General features: G+C 41.8%; 1 protein-coding gene across 4 annotated transcripts in view; it reads left to right on the top strand.

The window, feature by feature from the left end:
• Positions 1-21,431, top strand: part of LOC140719653 (protein argonaute-1) — an 87,441-nt gene that overhangs the window by 33,807 nt on the left and 32,203 nt on the right. For all 4 annotated transcript variants that reach the window (XR_012096973.1, XM_073034422.1, XM_073034424.1 and 1 more), the window contains 2 exons: positions 17,175-17,262; positions 21,194-21,341. Coding sequence is in view for 3 of the 4 variants with exons in the window: in XM_073034422.1 (XP_072890523.1) it covers positions 17,175-17,262; positions 21,194-21,341 (236 nt within the window). In the remaining variant the exon portion in view is untranslated. The remainder of the gene's footprint in view (positions 1-17,174; positions 17,263-21,193; positions 21,342-21,431) is intronic.

Raw genomic sequence — 21,431 nt, forward strand, 5'->3', positions numbered from 1 at the left:
CGACCACTTGTCCCACACATACAGGAGGCTATCCCGATGGCCAGCCGCCGTAGCCATCAGCGGCAGCTGGCCCTGGCGTTTCCCGGAACTTGCAGGGCGGGTGACAACGGCGGGCTTCTGTGCCCCACCGCTGGTGGTAGAAGCACCATTGTTCGTTGGGCTCCTCACCCCTGCCTCTGGGGTTAGCGGGCTCTGTGGCCGGGCCTGGTCTGGTTTGCTGCTGGGAGTGTGGCCTGGTGATCTGTGCGACAGACGCCCCCACTCTCTTTCTTGGCATTCCACAGCACGTCCACTCGGGCCGCCACCTTCCAGGGGTCGCTGAAATCCGTGTTGGGCAGCAGCAGGTGTATGTCCTCGGGCAGCTGCTCCAGGAATGCCTGCTCAAACATGAGGCAAGGCTTGTGTCCTCCGGCCAGAGACAACATCTCATTCATTAAAGCCGATGGAGGTCTGTCTCCCGAACCATCCAGGTGCAGTAAACGGGCAGCCCGCTCACGCTGTGAGAGTCCGAAAGTCCTTATGAGCAGGGCTTTGAATTCTGTGTATTTGCCGTCTTCCGGGGGTGACTGTATGAACTCCTCAACCTGGGCCGCTGTTTCCTGGTCGAGGGAGCTCACCACATAGTAGTAATGTGTGGCATCCGAGGTTATCTGCCGAATGTGGAATCAGGCTTCTGCTTGCTGGAACCATAGGTGAGGTCGTAGTGTCCAGAAGCTTGGCAGTTTCAACGAAACTGCATGAACAGATGCGGCGTTGGTCATCTTCGGCCCAAATATCGTTTGGGCCGTCGGGGTCACCAATTGTAGCGGTGTGCTACACGCAGCGCTGAAATAACGACACTGAGTCGGTAAACTGCAGTTAAAAAAAAAAGATTTTATTCGAACTTCGCGGCCTCGCTTTAAAGCCTCCCTGATCCCGCCCTCCCCGGGCGCGGATGCTGTAGGGGGCACGTATTCACAGTCCCGCGCGGGCTTTTCCCTTTGTTGGTGAAGCAGACCTGGCGCCCTTTTGGGACTGGCCTTTATGCCGGCGCGCTGGCTATTTGTGAGCCGGTTCGAGTGCGCTAGGAAGTGGGTCGCCACATCACCACATATATCCCTGAGAATAATTTTCCTGCAGCCATACTCAGCAAATCTATAGAATTGTAACTAACAGGATCAGTGAAATATAACTAGAGTGCAAAAGTCAACAAACAATGCAATAAATAACAAGAACATGAAATAATAAGATAAAGAGCCCTTTCAGTGAGATCATTGATTGTGGGAATATTTCAATGGATGGGAAAGTGAGTATAGTTATCCCCTTTTGTTCAGGGGCCTGATAGTTGTGGGGTAGTAACTGTTCTTGAACCTGGTGGTACAAGTTCTGAGGCTCTTGTCCTTTCCATTTGATGACAGTAGCGAGAAAAGAGCATGGCCTGGGTGGTTAAGATCTCTGTTAATGAATGCTGCTTTTCTACAGCAGTGTTTCATATAGATGTGCTCAGTGGTTGGGAGGGCTTTACCTGTGAGGTACTGGGCCGAATCTACAACTTTTTTTAGGATTTTCCATTCAAAGGCCGTACCAGGCCATTATACAGCCAGTAAATACAGTCTCCACCATATTTTTAAGCTTACTAATGATAGGTCATCTCAGTGATGGGACTACAATATTTGAACTGTATCTCCAGAATGAGTAGCATGTGTTTTGTCTTGGAGTATACTAAGCTTCCACTTCAGAGAATCGTAACTTTAAAAGCAAAGTACTTGTAATGCTGAAAGTCTAAAATAAAAGTTGCAAATACCGAATATGCTTAGCAAAGCAGAGTGCAAGTGGGAAATAAAACTAAATGCTTCATACCTAACTGTGAAAGACATCGTTCAGCATGGTTTAACATGCAAAGTAAAGAAAGACAAAGTGTACAATTGTGTGGAAAGGAGGGGAAATTAAACACATAATCTCAACTGCAACTTTCAAAGGAGAAAGTTTCAAAAGTTGAGGCAAGTATTGGGTAGGTCATGGCAGCTGAGATCGGCCCCGTGGTTTGTTCATCCTGCAGCATGTGGGAAATCAGGGATACTTCCAGTGTCCCTGACGACTATGTGTGCAGGAAGTGTGTCCAACTGCAGCTTTTGGCAGACCGCATTGAGCGTCTGGAGCTGCGATTGGATTCATACTGGAGCATCCGCGATGCTGAGAAAGTCGTGAATAGCACGTTCAGTGAGTTGGCCACACCACAGGTAAAGGCTACACAGGCAGAAAGGGAAGGGGTGGCCACTAGACAGCGTAGCAGTGGGCAGGTAGTGCAGGAGTCCCCTGAGGTCATCTCCCTCCTAAACAGATATACTGTTTTGCATACTGTTGGGGGAGATGTCTCATCAGGGGAAGGCAGCAGCAGCAGAGTTCATTGCACCTTGGGTGGCTCTGCGGCACAGGAGGGAAGGAAAAGGAGTGGGAGAGCTATAGTGATAGGGGATTCGATTGTAAGGGGAATAGATGGGCGTTTCTGCAGCCGCAAACGAGACTCCAGGATGGTATGTTGCCTCCCTGGTGCAAGGGTCAAGGATGTCTCTGAGCGGCTGCAGGACATTCTGGAATGGGAGGGTGAACAGCCAGTGGTCGTGGTGCACATAGGTACCAACAAGATAGGTAAAAAACGGGATGAGGTCCTACAAGGTGAATTTAGGGAGTTAGGAGATAATCTAAAAATTAGGACCACCAAGGTAATAATCTCTGGATTACTACCAGTGCCACGTGCTAGTCAGAGTAGAAATAGGAGGATATTTCAGATGAATACGTGGCTTGAAAAATGGTGCAAGGGGGAGGGATTCAAATTTCTGGGGCATTGAAACCAGTTCTGGGGGAGGTGGGACTGGTATAAACAGGACGGTCTGTACCTGGGCTAGACTGGAACCAATGTCCTAGGGGGAGCGTTTGCTACTGCTGTTCAGGAGGCTTTAAACTAATGTGGCAGGGGGATGGGAACAAGTGCAAAGAGACAGGGGTGTAAAATGAGTGTAGAAGCAAATAGTAAGGTGAAAAGTAAAAGTGGCAGGCAGGCAAATCCAGGGCAAAATACAAAAAGGGCCACTTTACAACATAATTGTATAAGGGCTAAGAGTGTTGTAAAAACAAGCCTGAAGGCTTTGTGTGTCAATGCGAGGAGCATTCGTAACAAGGTGGATGAATTGAATGTGCAGATAGTTATTAATGAATATGATATAGTTGGGATCACAGAGACATGGCTCCAGGGTGACCAAGGATGGGAGCTCAACATCCAGGGATATTCAATATTCAGGAGGGATAGACAGGAAAGAAAAGGAGGTGGGGTAGCATTGCTGGTTAGAGAGGAGATTAATGCAAAAGAAAGGAAGGACATTAGCCTGGAGGATGTGGAATCGATATGGGTAGAGCTGCATAACACTAAAGGGCAGAAAACGCTGGTGGGAGTTGTGTACAGGCCACCTAACAGTAGTAGTGAGGTTGGGGATGGCCTTAAACAGGAAATTAGAAATGCGTGCAATAAAGGAACAGTAGTTATAATAGGTGACTTCAATCTACATATAGATTGGGTGAACCAAATTGGTACGGGTGCTGAGGAAGAGGATTTCTTGGAATGTATGTGGGATGGTTTTCTGAACCAACATGTCGAGGAACCAACTAGAGAGCAGGCCATTCTAGATTGGGTATTGAGCAATGAGGAAGGGTTAGTTAGCAATCTTGTCGTGCGAGGCCCCTTGGGTAAGAGTGACCATAATATGGTGGAATTCTTCATTAAGATGGAGAGTGACATAGTTAATTCAGAAACAAAAAAATTGCTGGAAACACCAGGCCAAGCAGCTGTGGAAAAAGGAACAGTTAATATCTATGGTTGACGTACTCTTAACTGAAACTTTCTACAGACATTGCCTCATCTGCTGAATGTTTCTAGCGTTTTTGTTTCAGATTTCCAGCATGAATAGTATTTTTTTATTGATTCTCATTTACTACTTACCCAATCTTAAGCCCTTACTTCGGCAGTCTGAGATGCCCATCTGCTTCAAGCAAGCTTCAGTTATACCAGTGCTTAAGAAGAACATGGTAACCTGCCTCATTGAGTATGGTCCAGAAGTATCCACAGTGATGAAGTGCTTTAAGAGGCTGGTGATGAAACATATCAATTCCTGCCTGAGAAATGATTTGAATCCACTCCAATTTGCCTGCTGTCACAACAGCAGATACCATTTAATTGGCTCCTCATTCAACCCTACGACATCTGGACAGTGAAGATGCATACATCAGGATGCTCTTCACTACAGCTCGATATATCATCCCCTCAAAACTAATCAATAAGCTTCAAGACCTCGGCCTCAGTACCTCCATGTGCAATTGGATCCTTGATTTCCTCACTTGCAAACCCCAGTCAGTGTGGATTGGCAACGATATCTCCTCCACACTCTCCATCAGCACAGGTGCACACCACAAGGTTTGTATGTTTAGTCCTCTGCTTTACACACTTTAATACTTATAACGGTGAGGCTAAGCTTAGCTCCAATTTCATATTCAAATTTGCTGTTGCTGGCCGAATGAAAAGTGATGACAAATCGCCATATAGGAGAGGAGATTGAACATCTGGCCACAATAGCAACCTCTCACAAGGTCAGCAAGACCAAGGAGCTGATTATTGACTCCAGGAGGATGAAATCAGAGGTTCATGAGCCAGTTCTTATTGAGGAATCAGAGATGGAGAGGGTCAGCAACGTTAAAATCCATGTCATTTCAAAGGATCTGTCCTGGGTCAGAAGAAAGCATGGCAACATCTCTACTTTCTTTTTGTATTTGTAGTTCATTGTCTTTTGCACATTGTTTGATTGTCCTGTTGGTGGTGGTCCTTTAGTGATTCTGTTGTGTTTCTAGTACTTAATGTAAATGCCCATAAGAAAAGGAATCTCAGTGTGTATGGTGACATTTATTTACTTTGAACTTGACTACTCTATTGGAAGAGACTCATCATTGACGTAAGCAAAATTGAAGATTAAACACTGGGGGTGTTCCACAAAGCAAACCCAATCTTGTTGAACCAAAAGTAAGGTGGGGAGTCAAGTATTCAATGAGTTGGTTTATGTTACAAGTACAGAGTAGTTTAAAGAATTACTGCCAAAATGTCATAATCACATTCAAGTTAGAGAATTTAGAAAATTGGGAGAATGACCAATTTAAAGATTTTGGCCACAGCAAGAATTTTCCTTTTTTTAAACACTATGTTTTAGCAGGTACATGCATAAATTAGAGGCATCTTTGCATTGTTAATGTGTGGTCTCCCAGTTCTTTTGTTCATCGTTTTGTGAGAATTGGGTAAGAAAGAGCAAATAATCAGTCATGAAGTCACCAATGTGCAATCTTATGGAAGATTAATAATCTGAGATTCATGTTATTCAGTGCACAAAGCACAACAGATCTGCTGTTGTTTCTGTGCAATAGCATTCCAACCATGCCACAAAACCATTCATTCTCTGATAACAACAGAGCTGCCAATAGTTTTTTTAAGAAAGCGCAAACATTGTAACATAAATATTCAAATAGGAGATCTGATTTCTTTGTGTTAATAGATTTCCTGTCAGTAGGTAGCCTCCTTATGTCACTGAATAACAAAAGATTGTGGATACTGGTTAAAAGACTGTTGATGTCTTGTTATTTGGTAAGAGGGCATTCACCCATGCCACCCCCTCCCTAACAGAACCAAACCCATTTACTAATCCCCCTTTTTTATATTAAGAAATCTTTGATGCTGAATTGTTGGCTCTGCCGCAATATTACGAGCAGAGTTGACAGTCGGTGGGGGGAGGCATATCATACATTAGCTGAATGGAAACAAACATTTCTTTAAGACATGCAAACATGTTAGGCAGGAGAAATTAATGATTTAAGCTCTCTCCGGTTTATGAATGTTCGGTGTTTGTACAGCTTGAACATATGAGTAAGTACTTGTGAGACTGACAGAATGGATTTGTGGGGCTGCAAGCATCTTCTGCCATATTTCACCTTGTTCACAGCCACTTCCCTGACCTGTGAACAAACTCTCTGGATTACAGACACGTGAGGGTTGTAAGTTGGTGAACAGGTAAACAGTGATCATGAATAACCAGATATTTACACATGGATGAGGGATGTGGGCTGGATGTAGGTCAGTGGGACTAGGCAGAAAAATGGTTCGGCACAGCCAAGAAGGGCCAAAAGGCCTATTTCTGTGCTGTAATGTTCTATGGTTCTATTTTTCAGATTGTCAGACTGTGACCAGTGTGATAATGCCCTACCTCTAGTTATTTGCAATTTATTCCATGCTTTGGCTAAGTACAGATATGTATAAGTTTGATAATGTTACAGAAATAAGTAGAAAGAGTAAGTAGTGATATGGATGAGAAGAGACATCAGGGGATATATAAGTGGATAACTACATGGTAGATGTATCATTTGGGAAGTTCGGTAGAGAGAACATATGCTGCTTGCAAGCTGGGCCAACACTGAATTACCCATTCCTTGTTGCCATCTGTGAAGGTGGTGATGAGGTGGCTCGAACTGCTGCAGTCCTTATGAACTAACAATACTGTTAGGGAAGGAGTTACTGTTAGCAAGGGAATAGTGATATTTTCCAGTTTCCAGTAGGTAAGATGGTGGAATTTTTCGGACATAGCGGCCTCTCTGGGGCTCCTGAACCTCCTCCCCAAAGGTGTTTTGAAACATCTTTTTTACAATCGCAAGAAAACACTGGACTCTTAAGAACTTCAAGGACTGCAAGCTGTTTGTTGGCGGAGGAGTTGGACCTGGTGCAGAGCTTGTTACTGCCTGCTACCGAAAGGCATTAAAGTTGGTACACAAAGCCAGTCTAACAGCGAGTGATTGTCTTGAATATTTCTCTTGCAATCGATCGCAAGACCCTGTTGGACACTGGTAATGTAAAATGCTGCAAGTCAAGTCTGTTTCTTCTGTTTATTGGCAAGGCAGGCGGTGGAGAAGCTCATACGACCTCGGTTGTTATGAGAACTAGGCTCACCTGTTGCAGCAGTCCAAGAGAGGGGATGTCAGAGGTGACATACCGTGGCGTCTGTGCTGGTTTGGGAGCTGACCCCTTAAGTCAGGCTGCATGCGTGCAAACTGCAGACCTCTGAGAACTGCTTGTTCTTGCTGATAACACCCATCTACCATCAATTTTCAGGAAATGTCTCTCAGGCACTTGGGCTATTTATTTGTTTTGTGTGACTGTATGTTTACTGGTGTCTTGGTACTGGTACTGGTTCCATCAGCTGTGTAGGTCCAGGGAAGACACCCTCCTGCCCTGCCAAACATGGGAGATTGAAGCCCCCAAACCCCCCTGTTTGTGTAGATGCTGCATGATTTGTTACCATGTTACAAACAGTACACTGCATACAATTAAAAGGTTTAGCTTTGTTTGGCTGTATTCATGGATGGTTGAATGATCGTTAAACTTGAAGTGAGGATGGTGTGTTGTTTGGAGGGCAACTTCCAGATGATGGTATTTCCATGCTTTTGCTGCCAATCTAGGAGAGGTGGTAGGTTTGGAAGGTACTGTCGAAGGAGTCTTGGTGAGTTGCTATGGTGCATAAGTGGTGCAAAACACACTTACTGTGTGTCAGTAATGGAGTGAGTGAATGGCTATGTGTGTGTGAGGTGCCTAACAGGAGGACAGAGGCACCCTATCTATGGTTATGAATAGAGTGCCTGTGTTTTTTGTGTTGGTGAACTTCTTGAGTGTTATTGAAGCTGCATTCATCCAGGCAACTGGAGGATATTCCATCACACTCCTGTGTTGAGCCTTGCAGATAAGAGGGCAGGCTTTGTGGAGTTAGATAAGTTGCCTGCTGTAGGATTGCTCGCCTCTGGCCTGCTCACATAACCTCGTTGTGTATATGGCTATTCCAGTTTAGTTTCTGGTCAATGGTAGCCCCCAGCATATTAACAATGGGGTATTGGGTGGTGGTAATACAATTGAATGTGAGAAGGTAACAACTGCATTTTCTCTGGTTGAGTACTGGCATGGATATTGTCCAGGTCTTACTGCATTTGGTTGCCTACTGCTTCATTGTCTTTCTTAATTGCAAACTTAATTAAAGTTTGAATAAAAGAGCAAGGATGTTTTATGACAATGATACAAGGCTTCATAAAACCATACCTAAGGTATTTTGTACTCCACAGGTCTCCTTAATTCAAAAAGGATACATCTGCTGTGTGCTGATTGCAGCAAAGCTTCACCAGCTTCCTGACATGGCAATTCTGTCCTATAAATAGTGACTGAGTAAGCAAGGGCGCTATTCTCCAGAGTTCATGAAAATGAGATTTGACCTAATTGAAACTTACAAAATTTTAAAGGGCTCAGTGGGGTAGATGTATGGAAGATGTTTTCATTGGCTAAGGAGTCTAGATCTCACAGTCTCAAACTAAGTACTGGGCTATTTACAATTGAAATGGCGTATTTTTTTCACTTAAGGGTGGTATTGTTTGCATTCAAAACAGGTGAATAGGTATCAGAATATGAAAAGAAGCCAGTGATCAGTTGAAAATGTTGCCTTACGTATAAGATCAACCATGGTCTTGTTAATGGCATGACATGTGAGAGACCAAATGGCCAACTCCATTTTGTTTATATTCTCATGGCATTGTTGCCTGGATTAAGGTTGAGAACCTCTGCTTTGAGTCACTCAAAACATTTTAACAAAACAAAAATGTTGACCATGTTCAGCAGGTGATATAGTAGAGAGAAAAACAGAATATCTTTCAGGTTAATATCTTTCCATGAAACCTGTTAGGTATTGTTGCAAGCAACACACACGAAAATGCTGGAGGAACTCAGCAGGCCAGGCATCATCTATAGAAAAAAGTACAGTCGATGTCTCAGGCTTCCAAGATTTCCAAGCCCAGTCTATCCAGTCTCTCCTTGTTAATAAAGTGCTTCATCCCAACCAATACCACAGTGAGTCTCTTCTCCACCCTGTCCAATATATCCATATATTGTACTGAAGTGACCAGAGCTCCATTGCTTTTTATTAGTTTACTCATGTTAACTAAAACATAGAATATATGCATCTCATCTGTCGCTTTAAGCCACTCTATCTACTTATACTTCGACCTGTAAAGATCTTTTAACTTGTAAAACAAGATCCCTCAGTTCCTCATAGGCCTCCGATCACACAAAAACGCTATCATCATAATCAGCACACTGTTACCAAGCCGTTTGAATTCAGTTTGGCAGTTTGACCTCAGTCCCTTAGGCTCTAATCTTTTGCACCCATCTCCTTTGTTGGTACTTATCAAAAGCCTTTACTCACCTTCAGCTGGGATTCCTGAATGTGTCATTTCTCTAGATGCGGAGAAAGCGTTTGATCGTGTGGAGTGGAATTGTCTTTTTGTGGCTTTAGAAAAATTTGATTTTGGACGAAGTTTTATTACGTGGATTAAATAGTTATATTCACACTTCACTGCTTCTGTCTTGACTAATTCTCAGCAATCCCAACCTTTGAATCTTAAACGTGGCACCGAGCAAGGGTGTCCTTTAAGTCCCTTACTTTTCGATTTGGCTATGGAGCCATTGGCGATTGCATTTCAAAGTTGTGCTGAATTGACGGGGATTTGTGGGGGGAGTGTTGAGCACAAAGTCTCTCTTTATGCCAATGATCTTTTACTTTTTATATCAAACCCGACTACCTCCTTATCCCCGATGTTTTCACTCCTTAATAAATTTGGTCAGCTTTCCAAATACAAACTTAATTTACATAAGAGTGAACTTTTTCCAATAAATAGAGATGCACAATCACTAGAATGTCATAACATCCCTTTTAAAGTAGTAAATAATCAATTTATTTACCTAGGCATCACAGTAACAAGAAATTATAAGCGTCTTTTTGGAGAAAATTTTACTACCGTAGATTCCGGACTACAGAGCGCACCTGATTAAAAGCCGCTGGCTCTAATTTTAGAAATAAAATCAATTTTTTAATTGTACAGGCCGCACCGGATTTTCGGCCGCAGGTGTCCCACGTTGTAATATGAGATATTTACACAGAAAGATATTACACGTGAGGATTTTTTAACTTTTAATTAAATCCATATGGTAACAAAAACAAATACATATTGCAAATGCTTTTTTTCGAACCGTGCCCGTAACGCGGCTACTTTTAAATATACGTTGCGTATACTTCTTTACTGAACAACATTCCAATATCTCCTAACGACTGGTAAAAAATATATATACTGCAGCCTACCAGGAAAAGTTATTGATCGCCTTTAACTTAAAAGCAGCGTTCGCTCAGATCCAAAGCCGCTCGCTAATGCGCTCCCTCCCTCCGTCCCGTTTTATCGCAAACTGACATTTTTCCCACAAGACGCGGCGAAACCGGGTGTGACGTCATAGCATCCCGCGATGTAGTACAGAAAACAAATATAGTTAAAACTCTTCTAACTTTAACTAGAAAATGAATTACTAAGCGAAAATATTATAAACTAAATAACTGCCATAAAGGCAGCACAATGCTTTTCTTCGAGTGTTTTCCATGTTGATGAGGGTGAGTACAAATGACTGATTTACAATAATTTAATTGTGAAAGTGCGCTTGATTTATCGTACAATTTCATTGGACCTCTGTGAACTACTCATCAATTTTATTGGTCTACTGTTATGAGGCAAAATGTTTACGAGGCGGCATGAAAAAAATCATGTATTAGCCGCTCCGTTTTAAAGGCCGCAAAGTTCAAAGCTGTTCAAAATGTGGGAAAAAAGTAGCGGCTTAAAATCCGGAATCTACGGTAATCTTTTAAATCCTACAAAACAGAGCTTAGCACAGTGGTCACCCTTGTCCATGTCTTTGATAGGTTGAATTAATATTATTAAAATGTTTATTCTTAAATGTTTATACTTATTTCAATATTTACCAATTTTTATTTCTAAAGCTTTTTTTGATTTGTTAGATTCTATTATTTCATCCTATCTATGGAAGGGCAAACATCCCAGACTAAATAAAGTTCATCTTTAAAAACCTAAAAGAGTAGGTGGCATGGCCTTGCACAATTTTCGTTTATATTACTGGGCAGCCAACATACATTCTCCTATCTTTTGGTCTTTCTTTTATAATCAGTCTGACTGCCCAATATGGGTGGCAGTGGAGTTGAACTCTAATATGAATCTCCATCTCCATACTTCTTGGTTCCGCACTTTCTTGCCATTTGCCTAAATCAATTGTTAATCCAGTTATCAGACACACTCTGAGAATATGGGCTTAATTCAGAAAACATAGTGGGCTTCATGGTTTTTCTCTCTCTAGTCCTATTCTACATAATCATCTATGCAGGATTTAACATTTCTAGATTGGCACAGAAAGGGCATTAGGTGTTTTGAAGATCTTTTCATAGATAAGCGCTTTGCAACTTTTGAACAATTGTCTGTAAAGTTTGGCCTCCCTAACACTCATTTCTTTAGATATCTCCAAATTAGACATTTTATTAAGCCTTTCATAGCAAACTTTCCTGAGGTACCTGTTAAAAATGTTGTGGATTTGTTTCTTCATATGAATCCATTGGGTAAAGGTTTAATTTCTACTATTCGAGATATGTTAACGATGTTGAAGTGTGCCCCTTTTGACAAAATTAAAACAGCCTGGGAGCATGATATAAATTTTTCTTTGTCCAACCAGGTTTGGGATTCAATTCTCAAGTCAGTTAATTCAGCTTCTCTATGTGCTTGCCACAGCCTTTTACAGTTCAAGGTGGTACACAGGGCTCATATGTCTAAAACTAAATTGTCGTAGTTCTATCCTGATATTAGTCCCTTTTGTGATAAGTGCAAAGGGGGCGAGGCCTCTCTTATTCATATGTATTGGGCTTGTCCTAGCTTGGAGAAATTCTGGAGAGATGTTTTTTTAACTTTATCTCACATACTTAATTGCTATTTGGAACCTAACCCTCTGATTGCTCTTTTCGGTACTTCGGGAGAAGCTGACATGCATTTAACTCCGACTAAGCGTCAATTGTCTTTTGCCTCTCTTTTGGCCAGGCGTGCAGTTCTTCTTAGATAGATAGATAGATAGATAGATAGATACTTTATTCATCCCCAAGGGGAAATTCAATGTTCCTCCAGTATGATATCACATAAACACAAGACAGACCAAGACTAACTGACCAAAAAACCACATAATTATAACATACAGTTACAACAGTGCAAAGCAATACCATAATTTGATAAGAGCAGACCATGGGCACGGTAAAAAAAAAGTCTCAAAGTCCCAGATAGCCCATCATCTCACGCAGATGGCAGAAGGAAGAAACCTCCAACGTGGCAAAACTTCCCGATGCAGCCTCTGGAAGCACCCGAGCACAGCCAACTGTGAGTCCGTCCGAAAACTTCCGACAACTTCGTGCCTCCGACCAGCCCTCCGACACCGAGCACCGAGCACCATCTCTGCCGAGTGCTTCAACCCCGGCTCCGGCCACCAAGCAACAGGCAAAGCCGAGGATTCGGGGCCTTCCTCTCTGGAGATCTCTCCGATCGCTCAGTAGCAGCGTCAGCAGCACAGGCATGTCAGAAGTTTCGCCAGATGTTCCTCCGTGCTTCACACATCCGTCTCAATCAAATCAGGATTGTGCACGGCCCCTACTTACAGATAACGGATATTCCTTACTGGAGTGGCCGCTGCGCCCTGCGTCGTCGCGCCGCCATCTTGATGGACAAATGCTGCCCCACCCACCCATGTTCAATAGCTTAGAGATATTATGTCCTGTTTAGACCTCAAAAAGATTCATTATTCACTTCTTAATTCAGATATAAAGTTTCAAAAGGTGTGGGGACCTGTTCTTGAATATTTTCATAATTCCCAAAGGGTGCATCCCTCCCTTTTCTTGTGCATTTAAATCCCTTACTTCCAGCTTCCTACAGTTAAGATCTATGGGTTTTTTATGTATAATCATATTATAGTTTAGGTAGTAGGCAATATACCTTTTCATAAATACAGCTCTGTGGTGATATAGTTCTGATTACCGTAGATTCCGGACTACAGAGCGCACCTGATTAAAAGCCGCTGGCTCTAATTTTAGAAATAAAATCAATTTTTTAATTGTAAAGGCCGCACCGCTACTTTTAAATATACATACGTATCGGTAACACAAATTACGTTGCATATACTTTTTTACTGAACAGCACGAACAACATTCCAATATCTCCTAGCGACTGGTAAAAATATATATACTGCAGCCTACCAGGAAAAGTTATTGATCGCCTTTAACTTAAAAGCAGCGTTTTCGCTCGGGTCTGACGCGCTTGCGTAACGCGATCGGGTCTAATCGGGTCTGACGCGCTTGCATAACACGATCAGGTCTAATCGGGTCTGATGCGCTCGGGTCTGACGCGCTTGCGTAACGCGATCAGGTCTAATCGGGTCTGATGCGCTCGGGTCTGACGCGCTTGCGTAACGCGATCGGGTCTAATCAGGTCTGACGCGCTTGCGTAACGCGATCGGGTCTAATCGGGTCTGATGCGCTCGGGTCTTGCTTTTCTTCGAGTATTTTCCATGTCGATGAGGGTGAGTACAAATGACTGATTTACAATAATTTAATTGTGAAAGTGCGCTTGATTTATCGTACAATTTCATTGGACCTCTGTGAACTACTCATCAATTTTATTGGTCTACTGTTACGAGGCAAAATGTTTACGAGGCGGCATGAAAAAAAAACATGTATTAGCCGCTCTGGATTAAAGGCCGCAGAGTTCAAAGCTGTTCAAAATGTGGGAAAAAAGTAGCGGCTTATAATCCGGAATCTACGGTAACTTTTTTTATATATCATAAGGTTGGCTTGGAGTTGGGTAGTGGGAGGGTGGAGTGGTAACTAACTTTACACGATTCTACTATGGGTGCTTTGCTTAATTGTTATGAATTGTATTTTGATATGTTTGTTTTCCACTGTATAAACATCTTTTTTATTTTTTTTGTGTTGCATTGTAAAAAGTCATTTAAAAAATCTTAAAAAAATAAGGCAGGCCTTGTTGAAGTCCATAGGAAATATTAACTGCACTGCCTCATGAATGCACTGTCACATCTTCTAATAATTCAGTTAGTTTGGTCAGAGGGAATCTCCCCATAACAAAACCATGCTTGTTGCCTTTTATTAATACCTGTCTTTCTAAGTGCAGATTAATCCTTTCCCTCAGTTTTAAGACCATAAGAGCCAGAATAGGCCATTTAGCCCATCAAGTCTGCTGTGCCATTTAATTATGGCTGATCATCTCAACCCTGTTCTCGTACTTTTTCCCCTAAGCTTTGACACTGCTGTTGTAACCATGTTGTGACCACCCTTACTAATCAAGAGCCTTCTCCTCATCTCCCTTCATGCCCTGACTAATTAAGAATCCACCAACCTCTACTTTGAATATACTTAATGACCTGGCCTACATGGCTTCTGTGGCAATAAATTCCACAGATTCACCACCCTCTGGCTAAAAAAATTCTTCTAAATCACTTTTCTAAAAGGATGCCCTTGTATTCTGAGACTGTGTCCTCTGGTCCTAGACTCTCCCGCTACAGGAAAGTTTTTTTAGAAAGTTCTTCCTGATGTTTAACTTGCTAGCCTGTAATTATCTGTCTCATCTATGCTGTCCGTTTTGAATAACAGTACCACATTTGTTTTCCTCCAGTCAAATGGCCAGTGAAGGTTTGTTTATCACAGTCAGTGCCTCCATAATATCTTGCTTTGTCTCCCCTAGTAACCAAGGAGACTTTAGGGATTTATTCACCTTTAAGACCACAGAGATTTTTAATTCTTTTCTAATGGTACTTTATTGTAGAGTTTCATAGCAGCTGTCCTTGGATTCTCCAACTGCAATTCCATCTCCTCACTGAAAACAGATGGAAAGTATCATTTAAAACCTCATTCATGTTTTCATCTGCACATATAGGTTGCCCTTTAAAATACTTCAGATTTTCCATAATTTTGTCATTGATATTTTGTATCTTCTCATTGTCCTCATTTTTTGTACCCCATTCCTGCTAGCCCTCCTCACTTTCAGTTCCCAAAAGCTACTAGGTGCTGCTTTTTCTTCTTTTTCCAAACTTTGTTAGCGAAGTTTCTTGAATTTGTTCTCTTTCCTTGTCATCCTTACGGCAACACTGAGGCCGTGACCAACTCAGTATTGATTGACTTCCATTATGAGGTGATTTCACATAAGTTAAGAAGCTGGGTGTTCAGTTTTATTTGTTCCTCTGTAGGATTGAAATGTGTATGGGTTGATAATGTGACAAGTAACATGATGTCGTAGTAGCATCTAATAGTAACCCACTTCAGAAAGAGAACGTAAACAAAGTTACCATGCTGAGGCTACATCCACACTAGACCAGATAATTTTGAAAATGCCGGTTTCACGTAAAAACGATAGGCGTCCACACTATGCATTTTTAAAAATATCTCCGTCCGCATTGAAACAGAGATTTCGGCAAATCTCCTCCTACTGCGCATGCGCAGGACACATCTACCGAAAACAAGCGACATGTTTGGTGTTGATTCTCACCGTGAAAGACCTGCTGCGCGTTTGTTCAGTTACAGTTGTTGGCTCTCGCATAGGAGGACTTAAAAGTAAAAAAAAACAAATACTGAAGCATATGGAGGCAACCGACAGGGAGTCCACGGACAGTATGACCCAGCTAACCAGAACATTGAATAACTGGCGAACTCTGTTGCAATAATAAAGCACCTTGTTAAATGTGTAAAACATGTCTGCATCAGTGTTATCTTGTATTTCCATACAATGTTACATTAGGCTGTTACACATTTATTGTCAGAGAAGTACTTGCATAAATAGGTAAACCACCTTCATACAAGCAAGGACGGAAAACAGGGCAAAGTGAGTATACTTTTTTATTCAGTAAGTTATAGGTCAAAGTATTTGGTGAGTACATTTCTAACTCTTCTGGCTTCAGTCTTGTTGCCATCTGTTCTGAAATTGTTAGGTTGCGTTCAAGAAAACAATGAAATGGTGCACTGCCATCTGACAGCATTTTCAGATTTCTCCAGTTACCCCGTCTACACTGATCTGCCCAAGCGGCATTTTCAAAAATACACATTTTGGAGAGCGTTTCTGAAAAGCTCCGGTTTCGGGGGATGAAAACGCCATTTTAGTGTGGACGGAGGGTAAAAACGAAGAGTAAAAGCTTCGGTTATAGATTTATCTGGTGTAGTGTGAACGTAGCCTAAGGCCCTATTATAATTTTGTTAATTGATTGGCAATTTACCTACACTGGCAAATATACTTCGACTGCAAGAGCTAATCAGAGGCTGGGTGTTCTTGGGTAAGTGGCTCGTCTGCTGATATCCCAAAGCTTTTACGCCATCCAATTCACAAAACAGGTTTGCAGAAGAGTATTCTTAGCTTTCATCAATGCAGCTCAAGTGAGTATGGTTGTATTGTGCTTAAATGAATGAATGGTTACAACAATTATGTGAGTTCTAGTCTCGCCAAGTAGAAAATGTTAATTATGTAAATTGGGAATTAAAAATTGTTATTAGTATCAATTGCTGTATTAGTATTGACTGTGTAAAGTAAAAAGAAAATCAGCCCAATCAGTTCAGGGGAAATCTTGGTGGATGGATGAAGTTCCAAACAAAACTGAACAACTCCAGTCCATCAAGCAGATTGGCTTTCACTTCCTCCATCACTAGGGCAACATGGCTGTAATGTGTGCCATGGCTATAAATGTACTGGAATTAAATGCCAAAGCTACTTTCCATTATCACCCTAACATGGCCCCTCCCAGAGGCAAAGCTGGCAGCTGCAACTACCAACTGTAAAGTCCCTAACGGACCACACAAATTCATGACTTGGAAATATACATTGGTATTCACTTGTGGTTTGATGTCAATCCTGAAAATCTCTACTTAATACTGGGAATGTACTGCATTTGTTCAGATTAACAGTCGTTAGTACCTTTTCAAGGAGAAATATGGATGGCAATCCATTATGGCCTTGCTTCACCACCTTCACCTGTTCTCCACTAACAGTGCATGCGTACTTCCAGTGGACATCACTAAATGGTATTCAGAAGTATTTACTGAAATTTTGATCACTAGATGTAAACTTGCACAGAATAAACTTTCCTTTCCTCAACCCACTGTGCCATTAGGGAACCTTCAGTGTCCTGATTCTTGATTTTCTTCCTCTGGCTCTCACAGGTTTAAAAGTGGAAGTAACCCACTGTGGACAGATGAAGAGGAAATATCGAGTGTGCAATGTTACACGACGGCCCGCCAGTCATCAAACGTAAGTACCCTCTCATTAAAGTTTGTGTGCTGACTTGTGTAACTAATAAAGTTTTGTGTTAAAATTTAGGGTGTAAATGTAGATTTCCGAATTATGGACACTCATGTCAAATTAATTGTAGATTGTTTATAATTAGGAGCTTACAAAACTGAAGTAGACTCAACAATTAGTATATATTGAAAAATTGTGTGCATTTCCAATCAAATGTTCAAAGGAATAAAATATATGCTTCAGGTATGTGCAATTTGATGAAGATTTTGGATGATCTAAAGCAATTGTAGAATAAGTAGAAGAATCACAGAAATGGAAGGAGAGTTGGGAAAGAGTAGTAAAAGATGTAATTGTGGAAAGATTCTAGAGTACAGAAGTTGGGTAAGGCAAGGTTGGATTATAGTAGCTTTTTGGAGTCAGAATAAGTTATACTAACAGATGGAGAAAGTTATGGCACAACGGTACACTTTTTGAGGGATTAGCAAACCATCAGAAGAATGTTGAAACTTAATCGGTTTATTATTATCACATGTTTGAAAGTTAAAAGTAAATTTATTATGTCACAATGTATTGCCTCGAGATTCACTTTCTTGTGGACATTCACCGTAAATACAAAGAAACAATAGAGTCAATCAAAAGCTGCACATGACAGTGGTACAGGAGGTTTCCAGTTTAGAATGGTGTTGGTGTAACACAGCGACACCTTGCTGGCAGCAAACTAAACTACGAACTACTCTATTAATCACGCTACAGTCAGTAAGTAGCCTGTAACTTCCCTTTCGGAGTTGTTTCTGAAAAGCCTATACAACCTGGTATTTTTGCGGTGTGAACTGAGGTTTCAAAGGTGCAGGACAGTTGTGGCATGTATGGGCCATATCGAGATGGCCTGTGCCCAAGAGTGAGGAACAAGCTGATATTTGGCTATTGCTGGAGTGGACTTGGAGCCGATTCAAAGCGGCAGAACCGAGGTGAGGCAGCTGGGCCTGGGTCTGAGAGCGAGGAACAAGTCAGTGTTCGACCGATTTAAGCACTGGGCCAGGTTGGAAAGGTCGGGCACAGGCGGAATTGAGACAGTGGGGTCTGAGCTTAAGCCTGAGAGCACAACAAGGCACTGTGACCAGGGTCCGAGAGCGAGGAATGACCTGATGTTTGGTCAATTTAAGCACTGGCCTGGATTGAAATGTCAGGGTGGGGGAGCGGGATTGGTCAGTGTTCAGCTTTGCTCAGTGAGGCTTACTCATCTGTGTTCAACTGAGGCTGTGGCCTGCAACAAACAGGCTCCTGGACCACTGCAGTGTTGACTGGCTTTGTAGCTACGAATTCACTTTCATGAACTTTAGTTCTGAATGTTGCTTGCTTACTTATTGTTTGCATGATTTGTTCTTTTTTTTTGGTGCATTGGGTGTTGGGCAGTCCTTTTTAATGGGTTGTATATCATAAACATACTTTGATAATGTACAGTCGGCCCTCCTTATCTGCAGGGGATTGGTTCTGAGATTCCCCCCCCGCTGCTGCGGATACCAAAAAACGGGGATGCTCAAGTCTCTTATTTAACCTGTCCCAGTGCAGTGGACATTAGGACCTGGTGATAAACAGCTCTGAATTCGCGGTGTTCCTGTTCACAAAAATAATCACGATCACGATTGAAAATAAGGTGGAAGTGATAAAGTGATCGGAAAGAGGTGAAACGCCATTGGTCATTGGAAAAGCATTAGGCTATAGTTGGTCAATGATCAGAACAATTTTACTGGAGCATGTGAAAGGCCCTGCCCCAATGAAAGCTACAGTTATTACTAAGCAACGCAGTGGTTTAATTATTGAAATATGTATGTTTCTTAATTGTTTTATATGCATAGAAAGGTAAAATATGTACTATATACTAAGAAAATCGTTTAACTAACTGACGCTAAGTAGTACTGGATGTACCTGTTCTGACTTCAAATCCGACTTAAAGACGGACTCAGGAATGGAACTCATTCATAACCCAGGGACTGCCTGTACTTTTAAGTCATCTTCAGATTACTTATAATATCTAATACAATGTAAGTGCTATGTAAATAGTTGTTATACTGTATTGTTTAGGGAATAATGACAAGAAAAAATAGTCTGTACATGCTCAAACAACTAGTGCTGGAGAGAGAACTTACAGGTTTTTCCAATCTGTGGATAAGGAGGGCCGACTGTACAGTGAACTTTGGGAGGGGGCCAGGAATCTTAGTTTTGCATGCCATCCATATAGATCATTATTTCCGCCTCTACCACTGTTGCTGGCAGTGCATTCCACACACGCACCACTGTGTGTGGAAAAACTTAACTCTTGACATCCCCCTTGTGCCTACTTCCAAGAACCTTACAACTATGTCCCTTCGTGTTAGCCATTTCAGCCCTGGGAAAAAGCCTCTGGTTAGCCACATGATCAATGCCTCTCATTATCTTATACACCTCTATCAGGTCATCTCTCTCCAAGGCTGAAAAGCATAAGTTCACTCATCCTGTTCTCATAAGGCATGCTCTCCAATCCAGGCAACATCCTGTAAATCTCCTCTGCACTCTCTCTATAGTATCCACATCCTTCCTTCAGTGAGGTGACCAGAACTGAACACAGCACTCCAAGTCTGACCAAGTACTTATATAGCTGTAACATTACCGCACTGCTCTTGGACTCAATCCCATGGTTGAAGAAGACCAACACACCATATGCCTTCTTAACAACATCGTCAACCCGCGCAACAGCTTTGAGTGTCCTATGGACACAGACCTCAAGATCTTGCTGATCCTCCACACTGCCAAGAGTCTTACCATTATTATTATATTCTGTCTTCAAATTTGCCCTACCAGAATGAACCATCCATGTCATCTATATTTTGGCTTGTTAGACATGTCCTCCACCATGAAGACAGACACAAAACAGTAATTCAAGGCCTCAGCCAGTTCCACATTACTTAATATTAATTCCCCTTTCCCATCTTCCAAGGGACTTAGATTCACCTTAGCCACCCTTTTATGCTTGATATGATTATAAAAACATTTACTATCAGTTTTTGCATTTTTGTGATAGTTTATTTTCATAATCTATCTTCCCTTTCTTAATATTGCTTTCTTTGTTTAGTGGTACTTTGGAGTTTTTCCAATCTTCCAGTTAGTTACTACTCTTGGCCACTTTATATGCATGAGCTTTTAATTTTAATGCCTTTATTTATTTCCTTTGTAATCCAAGGCTGGCTCTCCCCACCTTACTGTTCTTGCTTTTAACTGGAATATACTTTAGTTGAGCACTGTGAAAAATCTTTTTGAAACTCTTCCATTGTTTCTCAACTATCTCACCACTGTGTTCTTATTGTATGCCAGGCAACTCCTTCCTCATCCTGTCCCTTGTGTAGACATAATATGCTGTTTTTAGATCAGACTATTGAGCCTCCTATTTGTATGAGAAATGTATTAATACTTTGATCGTTCTTTCCAATAGGATTCCTAACTGCATGGTTAGCAATTTTACTTGTCTCATAATATGGGACAGGTTTCCTACAGGTTCCCTCATAGGTTCAATAACATGCTGTTCAAGAAAGCTGTTACTGATACATTCTATGAAGTCCCCCTTAAAACTGCCTCAACCAGCCTGATTTGCCTGATCTGTGCAAGTTAAAAGTCCCCCATGAAAACTGCCGTTCCATTTTTTACTTAATTATGGGCTGCAAGGTTTGAAGCTTATTTTGGGGTCCAATAAAACTTAGAGATTGTACATTCTTGGTTTGCGCCTGAGTAGTTAGTGTATGGCGAAGCAAAAGGAGAAATGAAATTGTGGACTGGTGCTTAGAGGTTGATGGGAATCAAACAGAATTGGCCTTAACTTTAAATTAAGGAATGCATGCATGAGTTTATGCTTGGTGAATATTGGTAAAATGCTATGAGAATTCATAATTGTGTGAATGGTTTCTCCCAGGTTCCCACTACAGCTGGAAAGTGGACAGACTGTAGAGTGCACAGTAGCTCAGTATTTCAAACAGAAATACAACCTGCAGCTAAAATACCCACACCTACCCTGTCTACAGGTGGGACAGGAGCAGAAGCACACTTACCTACCACTAGAGGTGAGAGATGATTACAGTGTGGTTGCAGGTCATGTTCTGTAATTTTCCTCTTAGTGTTTACTTTCTAAACAAGGCATCCTGCCTGTTTTT

Source organism: Hemitrygon akajei, chromosome 32 (genome assembly GCF_048418815.1).
Source record: "Hemitrygon akajei chromosome 32, sHemAka1.3, whole genome shotgun sequence".
NCBI lineage: Eukaryota > Metazoa > Chordata > Chondrichthyes > Myliobatiformes > Dasyatidae > Hemitrygon > Hemitrygon akajei.